This window comes from Herpailurus yagouaroundi, unplaced genomic scaffold (genome assembly GCF_014898765.1).
Source record: "Herpailurus yagouaroundi ecotype Mexico unplaced genomic scaffold, PumYag 77, whole genome shotgun sequence".
NCBI classification, from domain to species: domain Eukaryota; kingdom Metazoa; phylum Chordata; class Mammalia; order Carnivora; family Felidae; genus Herpailurus; species Herpailurus yagouaroundi.
The window spans coordinates 43,839,880-43,866,814 of record NW_024412388.1 but is presented as its reverse complement, the minus strand read 5'-3'; the positions used below and the strand labels follow the sequence as shown (position 1 = coordinate 43,866,814).

The window sequence follows — 26,935 nt, the reverse complement described above, 5'->3', positions numbered from 1 at the left end:
CGGGGCGCGGGGTGGGCTCAGGGCGGAGCTGAGGAGACGGCGGAGGCGGAAGCGGCGGCCTGAGGGGCGGGGAAGGGGCTGGCCCCGGAAGGCGGAGGAAAACCTGAAAAGAAAACAGCAACAAGCTGAGCTGCTGTGACAGAGGGAAACAAAATGGCGGCGTCGAAGGGGAGCCTCTGGGTCAGGGCCCAACTGGGGCTCCCGCCGCTGCTGCTGCTGACCATGGCCCTGGCCGGAGGCTCGGGGACCGCTTCGGCTGAAGCGTTTGACTCGATCTTGGGTGATACGGCGTCTTGTCACCGGGCCTGTCAGTTGACCTTCCCCTTGCATACCTACCCCAAGGTAGGGCCCGTCCGAACCGGGCTACAACCCTCCCCTGGTTGCCCATCTCCGCTCTCCCGCACATCTGTCAGCTCTGGGAACCTGGGTGTCGAACCCACACCCTTCAACCTCTGTCTCCCACCTGTGTAGCTCCTGTTTTCTTCCCTAATTCTACCCCACACCCCTCTCCTGCTGTAATTAATGGGAAGTTTGTGCTGCATCTACTCTATAATATGGGCTGGGGGGGACTCAAAGATGAAAAAGACAGGACTTTTTCTTCTGGAGCTTGCGAGGCGGCTGGGGAGGAGGATATGGATGATTAATGCAGGGTCTTCACCTTCAACGAGCTTAAGGGACGGTCGCGGGGGAGGAGCAGATATGCAAACCCACAAAAGATTAGTTCGTAACCAATATTTACTGAGCGCTTCTCCGGGCTGGGAGCGCACAGTCTGTTCTGGGAGTCCGACAAGTAGACAATTCCACTGTGGTATGAAACGTATTAAGTCAGCCCTAGGAGTTGTGAGACGCCCAGGAAGGGCTTTCTGCTTGTGTTGAATTACTGTGTGCAGGACGCTGCCACTAGGGCTTTGGGGTGGCTTAGAGAAGAAGCAGTTAGGTTTCTGCATTCAAAGGACGTAACCGTTCAATGCAGAAGACAGGGGGGATTTGTGGAGCGAGTATAGAAATGAGACTGCCCCTGGGGCGGGGGGTGGGGGGTCAGGGTCCCAGTTTACGGAGGGGAGTGACCCAGCTTTCACTCCTTGTGCACCCGTCTGTGATGCCTTTCCTTTAATTCCATTCCACTCCTCAAGCTGTTTTTTTCAGTTTAGGAACTCTGTTTACTCGACATGGTCAATTGCGTGGCGACTCCCCACCCTTTCCCATATGTAATTTTGGATCTATGCTCCCCTCCCCCCACTGCTTTTTTAATAAGAGCTTTTGCTCATGTTTCTGGCCTTTTTCTCCTTGTTTTCCCTTCATCTCTTCTGTGCTGTTGGCTTTACCGTGTGGCTAGCCCTGTTTGCTTCTCAGACTACAAAGTGACCATGAGGATAGGGTTACTGAAGTTTAGGATGTTTCTTATTGGCAAAATACTTTCAGGTCTTTGAAATGAAAAGCTCTAAATGCTTTCACTTCCCCTATATCTTGCTTACTGCAGGATTTTACATGGCATGAGGATTATCAGTTTTCAAGAAAAAGTGTGGGAGAGATTACCCTAAAGTTTTCAGTCAGACACTAATAGAGCAATCAAGAGAGAAATGAGAAATTCTGACTTCCAGGCTTAAATCAGTGTGTACTGCCCCTAAACACATTACTTTCTTCTCTGCTTATAAACCTCTCATCAAGATTGAGGAAACTCACTAATATTGATTTGGCCTGGCATTGGGCGGAGACTTATTTTGTAACCTAGTGTTTGGTTGTGGTCTCCCACCCCCCCCTTTTTGAGCTTTTCTTAGCAAACTTGTAGTGTGACCCAGAATGCTGGGAGAGTAATTAAGTAATAGAAACATTTCTGGAAACTTCAGGTACTTTTATAATATCCACAGTTTAACAATTTTTAACAATTGATGTGATATCTGTAAGTCATTTTTGCTTATTTATTAAAGCTGCTCTCACTAGGAACTCTAAGTCATCTGGCTCCCTGTATGTTAGATCAACTTAAAATCTATTAACTGCCTACTCTCTGTGAGCCAGTGTGATGAGAGAGTTACACCCATTATCCCTGATTCTCACAAGCATGCAAAGTAGGGCTTTACAGTTGAGGCTCTGAAAGGTTAAGTGACTTGTCTAAGGCCACATAGCCAAGAAGTAGTGGAGTAGTAGGAATTCAGTCCAAAAACTGGCTACAATGTGCTGCCTTCTATTAGTAAAGTTATATTTAAAATTTTTAATTTACTTCACTGATTTCTGTTGGCCCTCTGAATTGTTGTGCTTTGCAGTTCAGGAAAAAAAGCTTTGTGTGTTACCAGAAATGAGATGAATTTAGAAGCTCACATAGCCTTTCTAGTCTGGTATGTGCAACTGGAAGATAGGGTCATTTTAATGACTCTTTTTCAGAATTAATTATTTGTTGCAAGAAAGTAGAACGCTTGACCTGTTTGTAAGTAATTATTTTATAAAATTACTATGTAGTTACCATTTCACTTTCCTCAGCAGTGCAATTGTGTCATTTGTCTGGATCCAAATAGGAGAGACCTATGTTAACAACAAAACTAATTAGAACCAGCTTGGTCATTTTTTGTCGTTGTTGTTTAATGTTTATTTTTGAGAGAGAGAGTGGCGGGGGGGAGGGCAGAGAGAGAGGGAGAGAGACACAGAATCTGAAGCAGGCTCAGGCTCTGAGCTGTCAGCACAGAGCCTGATCCAGGGCTTGAACCCACGAACTGCAAGATCATGACCTGAGCCGCAGTGAGATGCTTAACTAACTGAGCCACCCAGGCATCCCGTGCAGCCTGGTCGTTTTTAAACAGAGTGGGGGCTCTGGAACCATATAAACCTGTGTTCCATTCCCAGCTCCACTTTTACTGTGTGTTTTTGCTGATCAGTTAACTTCTCATGACTTCATTTTGTCAGCTGTAAAAAAACAAACAAAAACAAAAACAAAACCCTGACACCTGGCAGAGCTGGTGTGATGATTAAAGATAATGTATGTGGCACTCTTATCACAGTGCCTAACAGATAACAACAGGTAGTTATTTCTTCTGCTATATGTCATAAAACCCGTTTGGTACCTATAGTATCAGTGGTGCTGAATAATGAGAATAGTTAGCTCGACTTAGCTCTGGGAAAGAAAATGTGTATATTCTATAGATAGTATCATTGAAGTGCCTTCTAATTATTTATCTGGTATTTGTTTTGGTGGGGAGCACCATTTCCTTGTGCTCTAAATCAGAGGAGATATATTTTAGATTAGTTTGCCAATAATTTGAGATACATAGAGCATGAAATATTTACTTAGAACAATAATATTATGTAGTACATGAAACACTTAGTTGGAATAAGGATATGATTCTTTTTTTTTTTTTTTAACGTTCATTTATTTTTGAGACAGAGAGAGACAGAGCATGAGTGGGGGAGGGTCAGAGAGAGAAAGGGAGACACAGAATCCGAAACAGGCTCCAGGCTCTGCACTGTCAGCAAAGAGCCCGACGCGGGTCTCGAACTCACGGACCGTGAGATCATGACCTGAGCCGAAGTCGGATGCTCAACTGACTGAGCCACCCAGGCGCCCCTGGGATAGGATTCTTAATAGCTACCGACTGAGTACCTACTCTGTGCTGGATATTGTATAATACTTTAGGTGTTAGCATGGTGCCTGGCACATTGTGGGTACTCGTTGAATATATTATTGTTGTGTCTATTTATTAGATAGTATAGCATAATATTCATGATATTGTGGATATAAAATATATAATCCCCATCATAAGATTGATTCAAGAGTATTGTCCCCAGCTTACAACCAAAGAAACTGAGACTGTGAGAGAAATTGTCACCTTCCCAGGATTGTACAGAATAAGTGGTGAGGCTGAGCTTCAAACCAGGACCGATTCTTGGACCCTGGCTCTTTTCATCATGCCATACTCCCTTGAAAATGGGACTGGAGGGCTTATTGGCTTGGTTTAACAAAAGAAAACATACCTGAAAATGAAATGGCATGCAATATAGCTCCTACTAATGAGCTCAGGCTTCCTCTGCAATATAAGAAAACGTGTACTCCAAATACGTAGGAGAATTCTTCCACTTTTCCAAAGCTGCAAAAGCTACTCAGGTATGAAATTTATCTTAATTGTTAAAATTCTTTCAGTTTCGCCTTAACAGTAAATGCAGCTAGAACCGAGGTCCAAGTATATGCCACCTTCAAAGTCGTCTGATAACAACTGCTTAATATTAGACTGCAGCCATCTCTTCTTAATGGATTGTTGCTGCTGCATAAATTTTACTGATCCTTCTACTGGAAAGAAATGCATACCTTTGTGTTCATTGGTTGCTAACTGGTATATGCACGTGCTGTTTGCTTCCTTATTAGGTGCCTGCCAATTTGTACACAGTGGATCACACAGTAAGTTGAGGGGGTTCCCCCACATGTACTGGTTTGTTTCAAATACTGTATATATTTCCTCTAAGAAAAACCTATCGAAGACATCATTAGTCTTATTAAGCAGCTAACATTTTCTGGTAATGAAAAATCTACCCTGTCCTGAGCTCCCATAGATATACAATGATGCCTGCAACCGTTGTTTTGTTTTAAAAATCTGTTATGATTAACACTACTACCCTTTACTGAGAACCATTTGTGTCCCAGCCACTATACTAGGAATAGGTATCTTCCAGCATTGTTGAGGGGTTTGGAGATCATTTATAGCTATTATCCCCTTTTATGATGAGAAAACTGAGGTTTAAGTAGGTAAAGTAACTTCGGCAGCATCACTCGCCCAGAGGATTTTAGTCCAGGTCTGGCTGATCCTAAAGGCCTTTCTCATATGCCACACTGTTGCTCTCGTTTGTGTTTTCAGTTAAAGTAAGCCAAGTTTCAATAACCCTTTCATGTAAACATTTTTATAGCTGTGTGCCTCACTTTGTGGGGGCCTTTATGACACTATTTGCTATGTGAAGCCAGTCATACTACTTTTTCTTGAGAAGCCTGATGATTTGTATAAATATTTATGTGGCAGAAGTATGCTATTCATCCTAAGGTACTTGCTCACTCATTTCCACCTCTGCTAAATTTCTGATGATGTCACTGTTGTTTTTATCTCCAATTTTTTCCCCATAAAATGTGACCTTGGAATATTGGAAAAAGGTGATACTTTTACCCAGTAGGCTTTTTTCTTGGGTGTCACTTTTTTTTTTTTTTTAATTTTTTTTTTTCAATGTTTATTTATTTTGGGGACAGAGAGAGACAGAGCATGAATGGGGCAGGGGCAGAGAGAGAGGGAGACACAGAATCGGAAACAGGCTCCAGGCTCTGAGCCATCAGCCCAGAGCCTGACGCGGGGCTCGAACTCACAGACCGTGAGATCGTGACCTGGCTGAAGTCGGACGCTTAACCGACTGCGCCACCCAGGCGCCCCTTGGGTGTCACTTTTAAAATAAGAAACTAAAGCCTCTTTATATGGCAAAGGTCTTGGGTATCAATCAGCTGGCTCCTATCATATTTCTTTCAGTTATAAAATTTTATTGGACCGTTTATAATAAACCCTACTAACTTTGCTTTCTTTTTGACCTTCTTTTCCCTGAGAGAAAAGTACTGTTTTATTTTTTGGTAATCCTCCTTCTTCTTGAACTCCCTAGGAAGAGGAGTTGTATGCATGTCAGAGAGGTTGCAGGCTGTTTTCAATTTGTCAATTTGTGGATGATGGAATTGATTTAAATCGGACCAAAATGGAATGTGAATCTGGTAAGATGCTATGCTAATGATATCAACAATATATAACATTCTGCTTTCTTTGGGTTATGTTATGCTCTTTATGTCTTTTCCTCAGAAAATGGCAAGCATATTGTTTAAACTAATTTCGTGCATATTTTAATTATTATGAAGTCAGAGTTGTAGCAGCAGCTGCTAGAAATTTCACGGGCTTTAAATTTCATCTGTAGGAGTCCCCGCTGTATGAAAGTAGAGTGTTCCTATGAAACCTTTCATAAGCCACAATGGCATAAAGCAAAGCAATTCCCCTTAATTTGCATGGAAAAATTTTTGAGTGCTTTTAGACCCAAAAAATAACCTCTCTTAGGCTTTTCTGATACTTTAGGACACATCTTGCTAACGGATGCACAAAATAAATCAAGATAAAACACAGATGCTCACACAGTTCAAAGCCATGGTGGCCTGACGCTGAGATGCTGAGCGTAGTTCCCAGGGAAGGAGGTTGGTGGTGCCGCTCTTGCTGCTTGAGCGTGCGCTGCCTCTGTGGGGGCTCACTACGGAACACTTGCTGGACGCTGTTTTCGCTTTCTTTTTTGAAAAGCACAAATCCTCTTTTGATTTCTTTTGGTTAGCAAAAATAGCTATGAACTTCCGAAAAGTAGGGGATACTTCTGTTTGTTGAGACAATATTTATTTTGTACTATGGATAGGACACCTTTGTTTAACCAAGCATTTGGTTTAAATGCAGTAGTAATTACCCTTCTCATAATTCATCACTACCTTCTCAGTGGATAGTATAATTTTCCAAAGCCTTTCAATCATAGGCCAGTTAATTTAGCTCCAAGTTTTTGTTTTTTTTTTTACTGAATCAGGCCTTTGACTCACTATTTAATAGTGTATTCTTTGTGGGTCATGCCGATAAAAGAAGTAACCAAAGTCTTTGTCATCTCTTAAACCACTGTTTTTACCTTTTGCTGAAAGAGATGTGTTTAATAAAAGAAGCCTGTAATCGAGACAAAACTGACATTTAACTTTTTAAAGAACCGTAATGGAATTTTCTCCATTCATTACATCATGCTGTTTCCTCAGTGTAGCAGGAAGTACCTCTCTTCTCCCTATCACTATGCCATGACTCCTATCCAGTCTCCTTGGTATCATAACCTTACTTTTTATGGCTCAGTCTCCTAACTGGCCATCTTTTTGTTTGCTTAGTGCAGTTCAGTTTATGATCTAACACCTTTGAGAAGTATATTACAAATGCATGACTGGGTTGGAAAGAAATAAAAGATTGTTATAGTGGTAAAGTGTTCTATGTCACAGGAAAGAAATGGCTCTAGTGAGCTAAATGAGAGGGTATATACTCATTTCAATTTCAGAATCCTACTATAGAACATTTTCTAAGTTCAGTTTCTCAGAATTTAGGGTGTTAGGCTGATTGCTTTGTTTTGTTTTTCCTTGCCGTGGGAATACCCTTGATTCTTAGCGAAGTGATCTAATTCTTTACAGTAATATCATACATTTGTGTCGATCATTAAAATATATTGTTTTGTTCAACTCCATGAAGTAGGTGATGCTATTTCCATTTTAAAAATATAGAAGTCAATAGTTGGAGAGGTTAAACAGCACAGGCCAGGTCACATACACAGCCAAGTGTGTATGGAGCCAAAACTTATGCCAGACCAGTGTTTTTTCCACTTTACAGCCTTAGCTGTGAGGGTTCCCTTATTATGAATGTTATCATATAGCCTGAGCCTGAGTGTGTAATCAGTAGATTTATACCCGAAACATCAGACATGTGAGAGGTAGAAGATATGGGGTTTATTAACAATAATATATTTGCTACTATTACCAAATTTGAGAATTCATATTGTGCTTTTTAAGTATAAGAAATTTTTATATAAAATGCCAAGTCCCTTCTTTTCTATCCTTCCCCCTTTTCTTTTCTTCCTTCTTTCTCCTTTTCTTCTTTCCTCTCTCTCTTTTTCCTTGTAATTTGACTGTTTTTCTCTTACAGCATGTACAGAAGCATATTCCCAATCTGATGAGCAATATGCTTGCCATCTTGGTTGCCAGAATCAGCTGCCATTCGCTGAACTGAGACAAGAGCAAGTACGAAACAATACTGCCTTTCAAAATTGCCTGCTTAAATTGCACTGACTTGTATTGAAGTGTTTATCGCCCACTTGATACTATTTTAGTGTTATATTTTATAATTAGTTTTCAGCAAACAAATTGTATGTTTGCAAATAGAAAACTCAACTGCATAATTACTTTTGTATAATGCTTTACTGTTAAAAGTTCCAAAAGTTCTGTTCACATCCATAATCTCTTTTGTTTTTTCTCTCGGTCCACTATATTATCCCCATTTTGCATATGAAAAAACTGAGGCTCAGAGAAGTTGATAGTTCAGAGTCATTTTTTTCCACCCCAACTGCCATTGCCTTACTTCCTTAAATCATCATTATTTCTCATCTGTATTACTAAACTTCCAAACTATTTTCCCACTTTACCCGCTTCTAGTGCATCCTTTAGTCTTTGTTCACATGTTTATTTTCTAAATGGAACTCTCATCATGTTATTCTCCTATATTATATTCTTCAGTACCAGTACCTCCCATTACGTACAGGAGTAAGTCCAAACCACTTATCACAGCCTGGCTCCTGATTTCCTCTCTTAAGTCATCTCTCTTCCCCACCCCTCATACTCTGTCCTCCAAACATACTGGAAAAAATTTGTTCAGAGGAAATATACTTACATGGTAAAGAACTCAAAAGGTAAAAAGAGTATGTAGTGAAATATCTCGTACCCCTGTATCTCTTAATCATTCAGTTTTTCTCCATTAATGTAGCAAGTGTTACCAAGACAGGTATTTTATGCATATACAAGGAAACAGATATTCTTTCTTTTTTTAAAATACAAGTATACACAAAGAATGTCTAATCATTCTTTTTTTTTTTTTTTTTTTTTTTTAACTGCATAATCCATTATAGATGTGTCTATTTAAGCAGTCTCTTATTTGGAAATGTACCTTGTTTCTAATCTTTTTCATTTATAAGCGATGTTGCCTACTTTGCACATTTATACGAATAGAATAAAACCAGTCGAATTGCTGAGTAAGAGGTATCTATTTTTAATTTTGAGAAATAGAGCAAAATTGCTCTTTGTGGAATTTTACCAATTTTTTAACTCAAGGTATAATTCACATACTATAAAATTCACCCTTCTAAAGTATTCAATAGTTGTTAGTATATTCACAAAGTTATGCAACCATCATCACTATCTAATTCCAGGAATTTTTATCACCCCAAAAAGAAATCCCATACCCACTCCTTTCCTCCTTCCCCCCTTCCCCGACTCCTGAAAATGTACCACTTTTAAGGTAGTTTAAATTTATGTTTCTCTTATTATGATTAATGTTAAACATGTTTTCTAATTTTTAAGAGTCATTTTTTTTCTCTTAATTGTATACGTAGTGGACAGTTCTTAATTTTTACAGTACGATGAGTTATTACGTGCTTCTGTTTCTTCTACTCTCCATCCTTCTATTGAATCCCCTTGATTCAGGGCAGGTGTCATTTCCTGTGTGAAGCCTTAACCACTTCTCACTCTGGTTTGGGTTAGGTGCCTCTCTCCATATACATGTATTACCCTATTTTTAACCTCTGTCCTATATAGATTACACAGATTAAACACAGGTGTACGTTGATGTATAAAATACACATGGTCCCTGATATCCTAAAATTTATAATCTCAGTGAATACTTGTTTGGTGAATTAATCAATGAAAGATTTCACAGCCATTAGTGGGGAAATTGGATCATGAATATAGGTCTTTTGATTCTAAAAACTGATCTCTTACCCCGTAATGCCTCTCTTGAAATACAGCAGAACGAAAGCTATCTCTAGAGTTCAGCAAATGGTATCTCATACTCGTGCTCTAGAGGGGCCCACTGCTGCTAATAAATAAGCAAAGAAGTCAGAACTGGGGGAATGAGGACATGAAACCAATTAATGTTAAAATGAGTAGCTTATATATTAGGAGCTGAATATATATAGCCCATAAATACTCCCCTCACCCTGCCCTATTATCAGATGTCTTACATTTTATGCATATATTCTTTTGATTGATTTTTTTTCCTTCCCCTTTTCCATCAGCGTTCATTGTAGAATGATTTATTTTAAATTTTTTTTAATGTTCATTTATTTTTGAGAGAAAGAAAGTGCATGCAAGTGTGAGCAGGGGAGGGGCAGAGAGAGAGAGAGAGGGAGACACAGAATCTGAAGAGAGAGAGAGGGAGACACAGAATCTGAAGAGAGAGAGAGAGAGAGAGAGACAGACAGAATCTGAAGCAGGCTCCAGGCTCTGAGCTGTCAGCACAGAGCCCAATGCAGGGCTCGAACTCACAAATGGTGGGATCATGACCTGAGCTGAGGTCAGATGCTTAAGTGACTGAGCCACCCAGTCGCCCCTAGAATGATTTATTTTACATGAAAACATGTAAGATGAGGATGGTATAATTTCTCCCTCCCCCTTCTATCTCTTGAGTCCTTGCTAATCCTTTTTTAATCAGATCTTAAGATTCTCCAAAATGTATATTGGGACCTAATTCAAAAGCCTGATAGAGGTGACAGGTAGTTTATATGTGTGTTTGGTGATAAAGTAGCCTGGGATACTAAGCTTTATCACAGTTAATTTGCATAGATAACTAAGAGTTTAATGCTAGTAGAATCACTTAACTTTTTATTCTCTGTCTCAATCAGGATTTGAGGAATGTTGATTAAGTTTGTTCTCTTGAATATACATATATAAAAATAATATATGATTTTATTTTATTTTTTTGAAGCTCATGTCCCTGATGCCAAAAATGCATCTACTTTTCCCTCTAACTCTGGTAAGGTCATTCTGGAGTGACATGATGGACTCTGCACAGAGCTTCATAACCTCTTCCTGGACTTTCTATCTTCAAGCTGATGATGGAAAAATAGTGATATTCCAGGTAATGACTATGCTTCATAGATTCATCTAAATACTGACAAGAGTAAATGTACATGTCTTAAATGAATGTCTTGGCATAGCGCCATATACATCATCAAATAATAATTACTAATTTGACCTACATTAAAACATTGGCCATCAGGGCACAGTGTGACTTACTCTTCTGTCTACCCATTGGAAGCCTGTGGAAGCCCCGCTGATCCTTATCTAACAAGAATTCTGAGTCTTCTAAATTTTATAGTGGTTAAATTGATGAAATGAAACCACTAGATATGAGAGATAATAATAAATATACTTTGAATGTAAATAATGGCATGTCTGTATATCACATACGGATATTAAAGAAAAGCAATATGACATAATTTTTAGCTTTAATTATAGTGCTTTTTCTCATAATTCTTGTAAGAGCTTGTTAAAGAAGCATATTGCCTCCTAGAGAAGTAACTTTTCTCCTACCTCATTATTTACCATGTGATGTGATGATAATAGCTGCTTTTCTTGAAGGTTCTTAGGTACTAGGCATTTACATATATTATCTCAAATCTTTGCATGCCTTCCTGAGGTTGTATTATCCCTATTTTATTGATAAGGAAATAGTCTAACTTTTTAAGATCACCCTGCCAGTAGGTAACAGAATTAGACTTAAGACAGGTCACTTTTCGCTCTCAGGCACATATCACACCCTACCATGCTATCTTCCTTTTAATTTGGTACTTAAATTCCTCAAATGTACCACAAACTATGTTGTGGCACTTTACCCCATGTAATAAAGTAAACCTTTTAATATTGCTAATAGAATGGCTCACTGTAAGGCTACCATGTAATTTTTAGCACTATCCTGAGTCTTGGGTCCTCTGTACATAATTTGGTAATAAGTAAAACACAGAAGGACTTTTTTCTCTTTAAATTTGTGAATAAGTTCTGTGTCCTAAAGCTAATTAGCTTTTAAAGCTTGAGTTGAATGTGAGAGTAGAGCCCTCATTGGATGTGAGATTAGCTTTGTTTCTTTGTATCAAGTGTAACTACAGTGGAGAAACCCCCACTCCAGGGGGTCTGTGCTCCATAGAGGATGTAAAGTATGGAGTGTTTAGCTATAATGTATGAGTTACTCATACTGAGGGAAGAATGGAATGTTTCAGATGAGAAAAATAGAGATAATACTAGTGTAGCCCAAAATTTCAGCAGCCTGCTAAATTATTCTTTTTTCAACTAGAATTAGAACTCATTTTTGCAGGGTATGATATTTAATGCAGTATGTTGTCATTTGTCCCTGCTTTTTAATTTTTTTAATGTTGTCAGAAAGTTAAACTGACTAGATACTTGATGATGCCAGAAATCTGTCTGTTTCTTTGCAAGGCACTCGATCTGATGTTTAGGAAGTGCAATTAAAATATATTGTGGTAAATGTGTTTTATTTTTTATACCATACTTCTGTTACTTTTCCTCAATTCGAATGTTTATACAGATGATGTGTTATAGAACTTGTTACTTAGAAAAGCATAAGAAGTACAAATGGCTTAATTGCTTTCATTACCATTTTAGTCTAAGCCAGAAATCCAGTATGCACCACAGTTGGAGCAAGAGCCTACAAATTTGAAAGAATCGTCGCTAAGCAAAATGTCCTGTAAGTTTTATTTCCAGTAGCTTGGGATAACAACATTAGCAAATCTGGTTGTGGTCTGGAATTAGTTGTATGATTATTCTTACACTAGTAGAAAGTGAACAAATAACTCTTAAAGAGTGGTTCTCAAACTTTAGCTTGCATTAGGATCTGGAGAGCTTGTTAGAACAGATTTCTGAGCCCCACTTCCCAAGTTTCCAATTTACTAGATCTGGGATAGGACCTGAGAATTTGCATTCCTAACAAGTTCCCAGATTTTGTTGATGCTGCTGGTCAGGAGATCACACTTTGAGAACCAATAGTATAAAAACATGTAATTGGCTTTGAAGGATATTTTGACTATAAACTAGTAAGATATTGTGATATTTCGTAATATGCTAACCAAACAGTGAAATCAGCCTGAAGGTGTGAGTTCCTGTTCTATTTACTTTTAGACTAGAAATAAATGTTAACTTACAGGAATATAAAACATCAACCTAAAGCTGAGCTCACCTTTTAAAATGTACTGGCTCATACCTTATTTTAGATACTGATTTAATTAATTTTCTAATTATTTTGTAATTAGAATTAAACAGAATGTAATTAAACAGAAAGCAACGTCAGTAAGAATTTGGAAATAAAATAGGAAATCCATAACGTGGTAGAATATCCATTTGGTTTTTAATGTGCCGGAGGAACTTGCGTTCATTATCAACGTATCAGATTACACTTATAAAAACAACTGGGTGTCTGTACAGTGAACGTATCTACGGGTAGTCATCTGAGGCTAGCCCTTGGGATACAGGATGTCATAAATTGTACCTTGTTATTTCAGCAGATCTGCAAATGAGAAGTTCTCAAACGCATAGGAACTATCTTGAAGATGGAGAAAGTGATGGCTTTTTAAGATGTCTCTCTCTGTACGTATTCCTGTTTATTTATATGTAGAGGAGATAGAATCTGACTTGTAGCAGATGCATTCCTTTTTATTATTTTACAATTATATTTGGGGTACCTGGGGGCTCAGTCAGTTAAGCATCCACCTCTTGATTTCAGCTCAGGGCACGATCTCCTGGTACATGAGATCGAGCCCTGCATTGGGCCCTGCACTGACAGCGCAGAGCCTGCTTGGGATTTTCTGTCCCTCTCTTTCTGCCTCTCCCCACTCGTGCGCACACACACTCTCCCTCCCTCTCAAAATAAATAAGTAAAATATGAAAAAATAAAATTATACAAGCTGCTCAAAAGTAAGAAACTTTTTTAAAACCCTTTTCCTACCAAACTTGTACTTTGGGATATTTTAGTTTGTTTAAAAGGTAATATACTACTGTAATAAAACCCAAGCAGGTAGTTTTTTTCACAATACCAAAGCATTTTTGTTCTTGTTAAGATTCCTTGATTTATTATGTTAAGAAATGTGCTTCTCCAGACGTTTAAAATAAGCTTTAAAGTATGTCTGAATGGTTTGGGGTTGGATTTTGGTTTTATCTACATAGCCATCTGGGGCACCTGGGTGGCTCAGTGGATTAAGCGCCTGGCTTCGGCTCAGGTCATGATCTCACAGTTTGTGAGTTCGAGCCCCACATCGGGCTCTGTGCTGACAGCTTAGAGCCTGGAGCCTGCTTTGAATTCTGTGTCTCCCTCTCTCTTTCTGCTTCTCCCCCACTCATGCTCTGTCTCTCTCTCTCTCCTTCAAAAATAAATAAAAACATGAAAAAAATATGTATGCTTCTTCTCCTCCATAGAGTTCTGATGTGAGCTCTCCCCCTATATCCACCTCCATCCCTCCAAAAAAAAAAAAAAAAAAAAAGATAAAGACAGTGGCCTGGAGCACTTACTGATAATCATCTACTCACCAGACAAAGCATTTGGTAAACCAATGCCTGCCCTCACGGTGTGTATACTCCAGTATATGCTGTTCTGTCTCAAGTGTAACACTGCAGTAGTTAAACTGCCCACTTCTGTCATTTCTTACAATAGAAATAGTTTCTCGACAGGTTTTGTCAGGTATCAGTAGGGTTATTTGGCACCTAAAAATTAATACCTTTTACCAAATTCTTTAAAGACTGGGTAAGAAAATGGGGCTTTAACTTTAAATTTTCCCTTCCTTTCATCTCTAAACCTGCTTTGGACCTTGGCAGAATATGGGCAATTTTTCCTCTCTCTAATATTTAGGATCTTTGTTGTAGTTTGCTGGTCTTAGGAAACCTAAGTAATCACCTAATCTTGAGTTACAGCTTATTCTCAATAATATACTACCTGGTAGCTTATTGGTGACTTACATTCTTTAGCATTTTATCATTATATTTCATGTAGTTCTTTTAAATCTAACATTTTAGAAGTAATTTTGTAAATTACTTTACTTTAATTTATGAAAGAAGTAACTTTATAACTAGAGTTTTAATGCCTAGAAATGTCTGTGCACAAATATGAATTATAATAGTATTCTACATTTTAATAAAAAATACTCTTTTTTTTAATGTTTTCCCCCCCTCAGTGAGCTCATTTGGCTCTTAGAACAGTACACTGTGATAAGTAGGTGGGTCAGAGGTGAATTGCCCACCCCTAAGGTTATATATACCCACTATGTTAAAGTTCAAACCTAGCTTTTCTAAACCTACATCTTTTACTTGTCCTGTTCTGCTATAGTTGTCTTTTCTAAAGGGTCATGAGTTTTCCATGATGAATGCAAGATCACCTGGCCAGTCAGTGGAATCTGGCTCTTCACTGCAGTGCTTTTTATTGTACTGTATAGCTGTTATGGAGGTACCCTTAGCTTCTAGAATGGAAATTGAGGTCAACTCATTTTTCCACTTGCCGTTTCTTCTCAAAGAGTCTATTGTGTACCAAGAACCGTGTTAGGGACTTTGAACCTAAAGAAAGAATTTCAGTCTCTGACTCTATGGAGTTCTCAGGTCTAATATGGTAGAGACAGACATGCAAACCGTCAACGGTGGTGATTGCTGTGTATCACATACACATACACATCTCTCATATACAGAATACAAGGAATATACCTTCAAAGGGAGGATTGACAAAGGAAATAGAAATAAGTCTTAAATAATGAATAGAGAGTTTTGCTAGTTGTAGCAGATTTAATTTTTTTTCCAGTTATGCTGGCTTCCTACTAAATACATAAAGTGTATTACTATGTATGGAGAGTCAGGAGAATCGGGGATTTGACCAAACCAGGTGGACAGGAACTAGATAGGAGCAGGCAAGTAATCAAATCTAAGTATTAGGAAGAGGCTTCTATGTGAAGGATAGAAGATCAGATTGGAGAACTGTGGTAACTCCTGAACAGAAGAGAGAAGAGATAGTTGAGAATCTGTAGGATCGTTTTATTGTGGAAGTTGAAGAAGCAGATTGATTGTACACTGAGCCCCTGTTTTCTGGCTTAACTAGTTGTCACTAGAATCCAGATATCAAGTATATTCTTCTCATTTCGTGGAAGGAAATTCCTTAGTACTCGGGTTAGGGCTGGGATATGTAAAGTGGGTGTTGTTGTTGTGTTTTTTTTTTTTCTTGAAAAATGTTGTCTACTGTTATCTTTCTAAATTGGAATACTTAAAACATCATATAGACGTTCCCTGCTTTTAGATGCAGTGCATTTTTCAGTGTCCACCTCTTTTGCCCACACACAGTGACTCCGCATACCTTTCTTTAGCATGTTCAAGTGTTGGCAAACCATCAAGTAAATGGGTTACAGTGGTAAGTATAGACCTTTTATCAGGCAGTATCGGATGAGCACAGATGTGAAAATCAGACTACCTGCCTTAAGTATCAGTTTATTCAGAACTGGACTACTAGATATTTAAAAATAGCTTGACTTTTGTTTTTATTATTGTTTGGCAAACAATAGGTCAATTATAGAAAAAACTTCAGTTGCTAATTCTTGTAACTGGCCAATTTTATGATATTTTAAACATAAGAGAAATTTAACTACCTCTTTACTAAGGTATGCTATAATGGGTACAGAATGTCTCATAATAGATGCGCTTTTGTAAATTGGTCCATGGGTTCGAACCCAGCATTGGGCTCTGTGCTGACAGCTCAGAGCCTGGAGCCTGCTTCACATTCTGTGTCTCCTTCTCTCTCTACCCCTCCCCCACTTTTGCTCTCTCTCAACAATAAATAAATGTTTTTTAAAAAAAAAATCTAACAAATAGTTTTAAAGGTAGTACATGTGAAGTTTTAATTGTATTATTAAACTAAATACATCAGGTTGATTGCCTTTAATTATTAAGAATCTCCTTCTTTTTACATTAGGAAATTTTAACATGACTAACTTGTTTTTCAGTAACTCTGGATGGATTTTAACCACGACTCTCGTCCTCTCGGTGATGGTACTGCTCTGGATTTGTTGTGCAACTGTTGCCACGGCTGTGGAGCAGTACGTTCCCTCTGAGGTAAATTTAATTCCAGCCCTTTGGCCGTTTGAAGTATGAGCCATATGATTTACTGTTTTGAATGCCTTATTTGTTAACTAGAGGAACAAGGCCTCTCTGTTAATGGAATGAGAGATTAGGTGGTTTTAATCACACAGATGCGTGTCGGCACCCATGGAAATGGCAGGTTTGCAGCAGAAGAATCACTGTTCCCAGTGCTCTGTGATGCTACCAGAGTGACACATATGTTGGCTGGTTTGAGTAAGGTGTCTCTCTCTTTCCCTGGTTTTTTGAGCATAGAGAGAACCTGGTGATACCAGTTTCTAAGGTGATATGTAAGAAGGAAGACTTGTAGAACTACTTAAAATTTTAAATTAATTGCCACAGATGTTCAGCAGGAATTGCTGCTTTAGAAGTGACATGGCTGGAGTATTTGGTTTTGAGTTACTGAGTGCTGTAATCTAACCCTGACAGAGGTGGAAGACGATTGTGACTTCCTTGGTAATTAAAATTTAACTGGCCCAAGAAACCTAACTGTGTAAAGGATTTTTGTTTGCGGAAAAGGCTATAATTTGGTGACTCAACTTAGGTTTCAAGAAAAGAAAGTTATTTATGTGACTGTGTAGAGAATAATAATGTCTGTTGACATCAAATCCAACTGAAAGAAACTTTAGTTTTCCTGTGCCTCCAAAGTGTAATAGAAAAAGACTTAAAAGAAGAAAGAGAAATTAAAATAGAATCGAATAAATAGTTAGGATGTGCCTACCATGGTGCTTGAACAATAATAGCCTTATCTGAATAGACTAGAAAGGTAGTTTTTAAAGATAGGTTTTATTTAATATAAGGTTACACATGAGTAATGATTATGATATTTCATATTTTTTGTTAAGATACTGTGTGATACAAGCAGCTAGAAACTGGGACAGGATAATGTTGGTAACTAACATTTAGAGTTCTTTAAAATGTTCAAAATATTTTCATGTATCTTCTATGTCTAGCAATACTCTGGAGCAGGTTTTCTTATCCATTTTGTAGATGAGTAACTAGGCTTACAAAGTCTAGGTGACTTTCCTGGATTTGCACAGCTATGAAAATATTGAGGCTGCAATTCAGCTCATGTCTTTTGACTTGTGACTCCTGTTTTTTTTTCCTGTATACATACCACCTTTCCCATGGCTAATAAGGTGGCACAAATAGGAAACGTATAAAGTGTTAAGGAAAGCACAGTCTATGTGTGGAGATTGTCAGGGAGGGCTTTTGGATAATGGGGGTCTTGACCTGAATTTTGGAAAATGGCTAGTAAGGTATAGGTTAGCAGAGAGAGGAGGATGGATAATTTTCCCAAGTACAGGCAAGAATAAGCTGTCAGTGACGGACTGTAAGGAATTGACTTAATTAAAAGAACTTAGGAAATTAAACAAAATGAATAAAGTTAGGATTAGGAAGAACCTTGAACTGTGGAAGTATTAGAGAATGAGTAAATTTCTATAGAACTCATCTGTTTATGATATGAATATACTAATAACATCCTCTGGCTACATTATCTACTTGTGTTCTTGTTCAGTTCTGTTGTCCATATTTTACTCATTTTTTTTTATTCCTGATAAAACCGAAATTACTTATGTAACATAGGAATGCCTTGGCCTGTTCCTTTAGAGCTGCCCCATGCTCTCTCTAAACCCTCGTGACAACAAAGCTACAAACCTCTATTACTAAATCTTTGTTGATCCCCACCCACCCTGTGGCACTTCGTTCCTTGCTTTTTGTATGTCAGCACAGCTCCTTCTCCTTACTCCCCATAGAGATTCCATAGAGATTGGTCTGGAATCCCCAAGATTCCATAGAGATTGGTCTGGAGATTGCCGGGAAGGACTGAATGGCTGGCCTCAGGCAGAATGTACTTTGTAAGTCCACCACAAGCTGGATCCTGGTTCCCAGGCCTGACTGACGTTGAGCACTTTCTCGCAGACACCCTTCTAGGTGTTTTACCTGAATTGGCACATGGAGTCCTTTCAGGAACTCTGTGAGATGGCTGCTGTTATCATTCCCATTTCCCAGGTAGGAAGACTGTAAAAGAGAGTGTTTAATTTCCCTAGTGTCACCTACCAGTAGTGGTGGAACCAGAATTTAAACCCGGGGAATCTGACTCCGAAGCTAGTACCCTGAAGTGTCTTTAGTTAGCCTGAAATCATAAACAGCAGAGTTGATTATGTGGTTCATCTCAGGACTGATCTCCCCATGGGACCTCTTTGACACTAGGAAGATAGATACCACCCGGACCACGTGGTTCATGTTTTTGCGCCAGGAGCTTCAAATTCTCTCCTATCTAAACAGTTCATAGGTGGACATTTCATAGTTTTTCCTCTCTTATCGCCTTACTTGACTTAGTGGAGATGACTGCTTCTCATCGTGGCTTTGGTTACATCTTATAGACCTGGGGCTCTTTCCCTCCCTTTTAGATGACTCTTGATCTTCTCTTCTGTTCAGGTGTTGTCTCTGCTCTGATAAATTTTGTTTTGATTGTATAGCTTTAATTCTGTGAGAAATTTTCTCTCCTGTTTTCCAAGTTCTTTGGGGAAACACCTCACTTGTTGCCACAAATGCCCCCACACGCTTGTGATCATAAAACCTAAGGCATCAGCACCACGCAGAGTCCTGTGGGCAGCTGGTATATTCCCCCCAGATACCTGCCATATGGATGTTACTTTCTCACCCCTCTCTAGAACTCTACTGCATATCCTTAACAATCAAAATTATGGCTCCATCTTCAAAGGACCTGTGCTTTTCTAAGAAAATAGATTTTCTAGAAAAACGTGTGGAAAACAGCCGCTTAGATTCTCTGCTCTTAGGCTTTACTTTGTAATGCGAATCCAAACTTTGGCTAAGTAATAATGTAGTTTTAACTATTGTTTTCTCATTATAAAAATTGCATATATTTACTGTCGAAATTTATAAAGTATGTATAAAGAAACAAAAAAGTCAGTCACCATCCAAAACTATCATGGTGTTTCCATTTTAGCAGATTTCTTTTCAGCACAAATAATTTTTAATATTGGGAAACCTGGGTGGCTCAGTCGGTTAAGCGTCCGACTTCGGCTCAGGTCATGATCTCATGGTTTGTGGGTTCGAGCCCTGTGTCGAGCTCCATGCTGACAGCTCAGAGCCTGGAGCCTGCTTCAGATTCTGTCTCTGGCTCTCTCTGCCCCTCCCCCACTTGTGCTCTCTCTGTCTCTAAAATAAATAAACGTTAAAAAATTTTTAATAATAATAATTTTTAATACGTATTGTTAATATTTTGTTTCTTGTTTCAAAATATCTCTGTCCCTGGTATTTGTTCCTCTATTTACTGTAAAAAATAGCTGAAAACTTAGCACGAGAAAAATTACTTGGTTTTTTTGGCCAAAAGCCACCTATTTTAAAACTTTACTTTCATAAAGCCTTTTTGTTGATTTTATTATTGAAACACAAACTATTTCTGACCCCTCTCCATAGTAACAGGAGACTTCATTTTAAGTTCCACAAGTATAACTCACGTGTGAGCCATGTTACTTATATGTTGTTAAATTACTTACATATATAATCCTGTGTGTTTGTAGGAAATCTTAAGTCTGCTGAGAGTCTCTCTTCAGTACTGATCTGGTATCTGAGAGCTCAAACATGAAATATAAAAAGCTTCCTTTTCGGTCACTACAACAAAGCTTTAAATTGTGGTAAAGAGGTCAAGAGTGTGGTCTTAGAAACTTACGAGCAGCTTTGTTTTTCTTATTTAGGAAAGCTCTGTAATAATTTATCTTTAGCCTGCTTTGCACATAGTAGGTACTCATCATTTATCATTTGATTATAATGACCAGAAAGAGTTGGCAAAGAATTTCATTTGTTTGGTTGATCTTGAAGCAGTGTCATTTATAAAGATTTTGATTCTCTTTTCTCTCCTTTTTTCCTATTTCACAGTTTTTATGTCATTTTTGAAATTTCATGGCATGACGCTTTCTCTTGTTGAGCTATCCATTTAAGATAAAGAGTCGTCATTCATAGTGGCCCTTGTCAGGAAGGTCAAACTTGACATGTGAGATCAGGATGTAGCAGTATTGGATTATTCATTCCTAGAGATCAGAGGGAAATTTTCTGTTGCAACAGATGGTGATATAGATGCTGTTCAGTGTTCCCATCTGTGTGCTTCCTTTTTTCTTATTTTTCAAGATCGTAATACTCTGATTTCAGGCGGTCAGTTAGAAAGGGTTTTATCTCTCTTGAGCAACTCCTGTGCAGCCTTGTTGCAGAGTGTGAGCCAGACACAGTCCCTGCCCGCCCTGGTCTGTAGTGCATGTAGCTTTTCTCCTTTATGGTGCCTGAGATAGTGTACCAAGAGTGGAGAAGATGGAGACTTTTGCCTTCCAGGCAGAAATTGCCTGATTCTAATTTCTTGTCATCAATACTTTTTATTCCAACAAGGAAGTTTTCCTCTGGTTGTTGATCAGTAATGCTTCTGATGCTTTGAACCAGATTCACTATGAGAGCCTGACAGGCCCTTCCAAGTTGGACAGTGCTAAAAAGTTGAAAATTGACATCCCAGTCCCAAGGAACATAACACTGACTCTGGTGGACACAGGCTGGCATAACCAAAGCTGACCTCATAAGTAATTTGGGAACCATTGCCAAGTTAGGTACTAAAGCATTTACGGAGGCTCTTTAGGCTGGTGCAGACATCGCCATGATTGGACAGTTTGGTGTTGGCTTTTATTCTGCCTCCCTGGTAGCAGAGAAAGTGGTTGTGATCACAAAGCACAATGATGATGAGCAGTATGCTTGGGAATCTTCTGCTGGAGGCTCCTTCAGTGTACATGCAGACCATGGTGAGCCCATTGGCTAGGCTACCGAAGTGATCCTCTACTTTAAGACCGGACACAGTACTTCGGAGAGTCAGGTCAAAGAAGTGGTGAAGAAGCACTCACGGTTCATAGGTTATGTTATCACCCTTTATTTGGAGAAGGAACAAGAGAGAGAAATCATTGATAATGAGGCAGAGGAAGAGAAAGGTGAGAAAGAAGATAAGGATAATGAGGGGAAGCCGAAGACTGGAGATGTAGGCTCAGATGAGGAGGATGATAGCAGGAAGGACAACAAAAAGAAAATAAGACTTAGGAGAAATATATTTGTCAGGAAGAACTGAACAAGACTAAGCCCATTTGGACCATAAACCTGATGATACCACCTGATATGCAGAGTTCTACAAGAGCCTTACCAATGACTGGGAAGACCGCTTGGTAATCAAGCACTTACCTCTAGAAGATGAATTGGAACTCAGAGCATTGCTGTTCATCCCCTGTTGGGCTCCTTTTGACCTGCGAAAGCAAGAGTAAAAAGAAAAATAAATTCTCCATCTGCCATCTGTTCATTATGAACAGCTGTGATGAGTTGCTATGGGAGTATCTCAACTTCATCCATGGTTGTGGTTGCCTCTGAGTACCTGCCCCTCAACATCTCTGGAGAATGCAGTAGAGCAAAATCTCGAAGGTCATTTGCAAAAGCATTGTCAATAAGTGCCTTGAGTTCTTCTCTGAGCTGGCAGAAGACAAGGAGAATTATAAGAAATTGTATGAGCCAATCTCTAAAAAGTTAAAACTTGGAATCCTTCGAGACTTGACTAATTGACAACTCCTTTCCCAGCTGCTGCACTGTCACACCTCCCAGTCTAGAGATGAGGTGAGTTCTCTGTCAAAATATGTCTCTCACATGAAGGAGACCCAGAAGCCCATCTGTTACATCACTGGTGAGAACAAAGAGCAGGTTGTCAACTCTGCTCTTGTGGAGCAAATGTGGAAGCAGGGCTTCAAGGTAGATGACCGAGCCTACTGACTATACTGCACGTAGCAGCTCAAGGAGTTTGATATGAAAAGTCTGGTCTGTTACCAAGGAGGGCGTGAGCTACCTGAGAATGAAGAGAAGAAGAAAATGGAGGAGAGTAAGGCCAAGTTTGAGAACCTCTGCAAACTCATGAAAGAAATCTTGGATAAGAAGGTGACAGTTTCCAGTAGGCTTACGTCTTCACCCTGCTGCATTATGACTAATGCACTTAGCTAACGCGGAACAGATCATATCCCAGGCACTTTGGGGTAACTCTACAGTGGGCAGTAGGATGGCCAGAAAGCCCCTGGAGCTTAACACTGACCACCCCATTGTGCAGACACTGCACCAAAAGGCAGAGGCACATAAGAATGATAAGGTTGTCAAGGATCTGGTGGCGCTGGTATTTGAAACTCCACTCCTGTCTTCTGGCCTGCCACTTGAGGATCCCCAGGCCCACTCCAGCTGTCTCTACCTCATGGTCAAACTAGGCCCGGGCATTGATACAGATGAAGTGGCAGCACAGGAACCCAGTGCTGCTCTTCTTGATGAGAGCCTCCCCTTGAGGGTGACGAGGATGCCTCCCGTGTGGAAGAAGTAGATGAGGGGGCGCCTGGGTGGCTCAGTTGGTTAAGTGTCCGACTTCGGCTCAGGTCATGATCTCACGGCTCGTGAGTTCGAGCCACGCGTCAGGCTCTGTGCTGACTGCTCAGAGCCTGGAGCCTGTTTCAGATTCTGTGTCTCCCTCTCTCTCTGACCCTCCCCCATTCATGCTCTGTCTCTCTCTGTCTCAAAAATAAATAAACGTTAAAAAAAAAAAAAAGTAGATGAGGAGTTTCTGCTTGCAGAAGTTGTGCCCTCAGCATAGTGTCCCCATGGCTCTCCTAGTAGCCCTGAGTGGCTCTGGGCCACCTCGTTCCCTCTTCTGATACCTAGTGGGTTTTTACCTCTCCTGTCTTTCTAAGGCAGTATCCAAGGGCCTCAAACCCTATTTCTTCCCACATTTGACATTAGGTTTGGATGTATGTTGTGGGGGGTTTTGTTTATTTTGTTCAGAATTCTTTTTTTTTTTTTTCAACATTTATTTATTTTTGGAACAGAGAGAGACAGAGCATGAACGGGGGAGGGGCAGAGAGAGAGGGAGACACAGAATCGGAAACAGGCTCCAGGCTCTGAGCCATCAGCCCAGAGCCTGACGCGGGGCTCGAACTCACGGACCGCGAGATCGTGACCTGGCTGAAGTCGGACGCTCAACCGACTGCGCCACCCAGGCGCCCCATATTTTGTTCAGAATTCTAACTGCAAAATAAGATGCAGTTTTCTACAAAGAAAAAAGGCTTTTAGAAGACTCCTAATAACATTCATGTTAGTATATCACATACATTTATGAGTAACTTGATATGTGCCAAGCTCTGTTCAAGGCACTAGAGATACAGTTGAGAATATTATGATCAAGATGGAATGATAAAGGCTTCCAAGACCTGGGAAGTAGAGTAAATATGTCTTAAACTGTAATAAGGGGGCACCTGGGTGGCTTAGTCAGTTCAGCATCAGACTCTTGATTTCAGCTCAGGTCATGATCTCGTAGTTTCCTGAATTCAAGCCTTAAGTCAGGCTCTGCACAGTCAGCACAGAGCCTGCTTGGGATTCTTCCTCTCTCTCTGCCCCTCCCCTGCTTGTGTTCTCTCTAAAAGTAAATAAATTAAAAAAAAAAATTAAAAACTGTAGTAAGCATTATTTTTTTAACTTAAAAAAGACCAAAAACCGTGCTGTTCTGAAGTATTAAGTCTGATAAGAGTCAGAAAATCAGAAAACAGTGTAAATGCCACAGCTTTTAAATGCAAATTCTGTTAAGAAACTGAGTTTGAGAGATTTAAGTAACTTATCCATGATCCCATAACTGGTTAGTGGCAGAACGAGGCCTAAAACCCAAATACATATTTATTAATTTACTTTTTAACTTGTAGAAGTAATAATGCATGTGAATTAAATTGTCTTCCTTTTCTTCACTTCTCAGATAAACCAGTTAATAGTTTAACAATTTTTCCAAGTAGCTGCCACTTTTTAATTTTATCTTCCATTTTTATTTTTGTCTTTGATCTTCTATTTTATCTTCCATTTTTTGTTTTATCAACTTCAGACATCACCTAAGGTCTTCCTACTGAAGAATGAGGAACTTGGTTCACTTATACTCTGTCCCACCTCACCTTGTCTCTCCATGCTCTTGTTTTTGTAATGTTGAATTTTGTATACTTCTAGTGATTTACTTGAACTCCTCATACTTCCTTACCTTCTCCTTTCTTCCTGTAGTCTATCTCTCAGTTTTCATTAGTTATTATGACCCTTGACAATAAAATGTAAATATTATTTATATATCCCTCTGAGCTTTTCTAATAGATTAGTTTGAAAAATTAAAATCCAGGGGCGCCTGGGTGGCTCAGTCGGTAAGTGTTCGATTTTGGCTTAGGTCATGATCTCATGGTTCGGTAGACCCCACATCAGGCTCTCTGTCAGTGCACAGCCTGCTTCAGATCCTCTGTCCCCCTCTCTCTCTCTGACCCTCCTCCCACCCACCCCCGGGGCCTGGGGGGGGGGGGGGGGGGTCTCGCGCTCGCTCTCTCTCAAAAATAAAAATAGGGTGCCTGGGTGGCTCAGTCGGTTAAGCTTCCAGCTCTTGATTTCAGCTCAGGTCATGATCTCACAGTTTGTGAGTTTTCGTCAGACTCTGTGCTGACAGCATGGAGCCTGCTTGGGATTCTCCTTTCTTCCTCTCTCTCTCTGCCACTCCCCTGATCATACTCTCTCTGTATCTCTCAAATAAATAAAAACTTTTAAAAAATATTAAAAACATTAAAATCCAGTAGATAGCATTTACTATATGATTATGTAAATATGCAAAATAGAACCAAATACAGTGGTGATTAGAGTCACATAAAAGCAAATGTAAACCTGAATTACTTAAAATTTTCCCAAGAGAATCTTCCAAATATCTCTGCTTAATGGAACCTTTTATTGTTTTGTTCTAGCCTTCTTCTCATTTTCTAAGTCATCTCAACTGCTATTGTTTCTTGTATTCGGTGTGTTTTGCTTTCTTGAATTCTTTTATTTTGCTGGAGTACTTTCTTAAGTAGTTGTTTTTCATAAAGGATACTTGGATGGTAAACTTATCAATTAACACTTTTGAAAAGTTCTCTGTTGTACCCTTATATTTAATTGGAATTTGAGAATTCAGAGTAGTCACAAAATCAGTATACCTACTGGTTACAGAGTGTCCATATACTCCCATTCATTTCTCTGCACACATTTTACACTTTTACCCTGTTTCTAGGTAGCTTCTTCCATGTGGATGTTTGAGATCACTGAAACCGGTGCTGGTCACTGCTTCAAGGTCTAAATGCCATTAGGGTCATGAAAGTATCTCTCTCGCCGTGCCCCAGAGCAAATTAGCACCTGTTAGTTCTGGGGTTTAAGGAGGCCACAGCATGTCAGATTTATGTCCACTGAAACCTGAGCAATTTTTCTTGATACTCAGTCGCTATACCTCTATGTATTTTAAGCTGGGACATGTGGAAAAGTTTTCTTTGGCCATCCATTGGGAGCTGAATCACTTATCAGTAACATTGAGTAAAAAAAGCATTCTTCATTCTTGAGGATGTCGGTAGAGTTTTTGTTTTTGTTTTACCAAATACCTGTAGATTAAATTACTATTTGAGGATGTACTCAGAGAGGTTCTTAACTATTGTAATACACATTGATTTTCTTTTGCAGAAGCTGAGTATCTATGGTGACTTGGAATTTGTGAACGAACAAAAGCTAAACAGATATCCAGCTTCCTCTCTTGTGGTTGTTAGATCTAAAGCTGAAGACCATGAAGAAGCAGGGCCTCTACCTGCAAAAGTGAATCTTGCTCATTCAGAAATTTAAGCTTTTTTTTTTTTCTTTTTTAAAGTAAAGGGTAATAGACATCTAAATTTCCCTTCCTCATAGAGCTTTTAAAAATGGTTTCATTGGATATAGGGCTTAAAAATCACTATAAACTGCAAATAAAGTTACCCAGATCTGTGAAGACTGTATTTGCTGTAACTTTATCTGTAATTTCTTTTCTAGTAATTTAAGAGACAGATATTTGAGATTGCATTTTTATTTTACTAATATCTGTAGCTATTTTATTATTTACATTGTTTTGTTTGTTGTTTTTTTTTTCTTAGCCAAATTGTGTGAGTTGATCATTGCTCTTCCCCTCCTCCTACCATGATAGTATCTGTCGTCTTAGTTAATAAACTGAATACTCGGTAGGATTTGATGCTTCTGCTCAGAAATGGCCCACAAGCTGTATTTTGAAATTTGGCAGGAAATGCCCTTTATGACACTACATTTTCAGTTGTATTGACTGAAGTCATTAAAATTTTATTTGAATAATTA

At 39.2% G+C, this 26,935-nt stretch overlaps 1 protein-coding gene and 1 pseudogene across 4 annotated transcripts; both read left to right on the top strand.

The window, feature by feature from the left end:
* The first annotated feature begins 72 nt into the window (after positions 1 to 72).
* Positions 73 to 26,935, top strand: TMEM59 (transmembrane protein 59). Of its 4 annotated transcripts, none has more exons than XM_040470342.1 (9): positions 73 to 342; positions 4,349 to 4,381; positions 5,614 to 5,719; positions 7,701 to 7,795; positions 10,530 to 10,682; positions 12,224 to 12,305; positions 13,117 to 13,201; positions 16,582 to 16,690; positions 26,282 to 26,935. In XM_040470342.1, the coding sequence occupies exons 1-9, from the start codon at positions 154 to 156 to the stop codon at positions 26,435 to 26,437; spliced, it is 1,008 nt and encodes a 335-aa protein (XP_040326276.1). In that variant the 5' UTR covers positions 73 to 153; the 3' UTR covers positions 26,438 to 26,935. The 4 variants fall into 4 exon arrangements, with proteins under 4 accessions (XP_040326276.1, XP_040326277.1, XP_040326278.1 ...); XM_040470343.1 differs by having other exon boundaries at positions 74 to 342; positions 13,120 to 13,201; XM_040470344.1 differs by lacking the exon at positions 4,349 to 4,381 and having other exon boundaries at positions 76 to 342.
* LOC121027164 (heat shock protein HSP 90-beta-like) lies at positions 19,899 to 23,173 on the top strand (annotated as a pseudogene).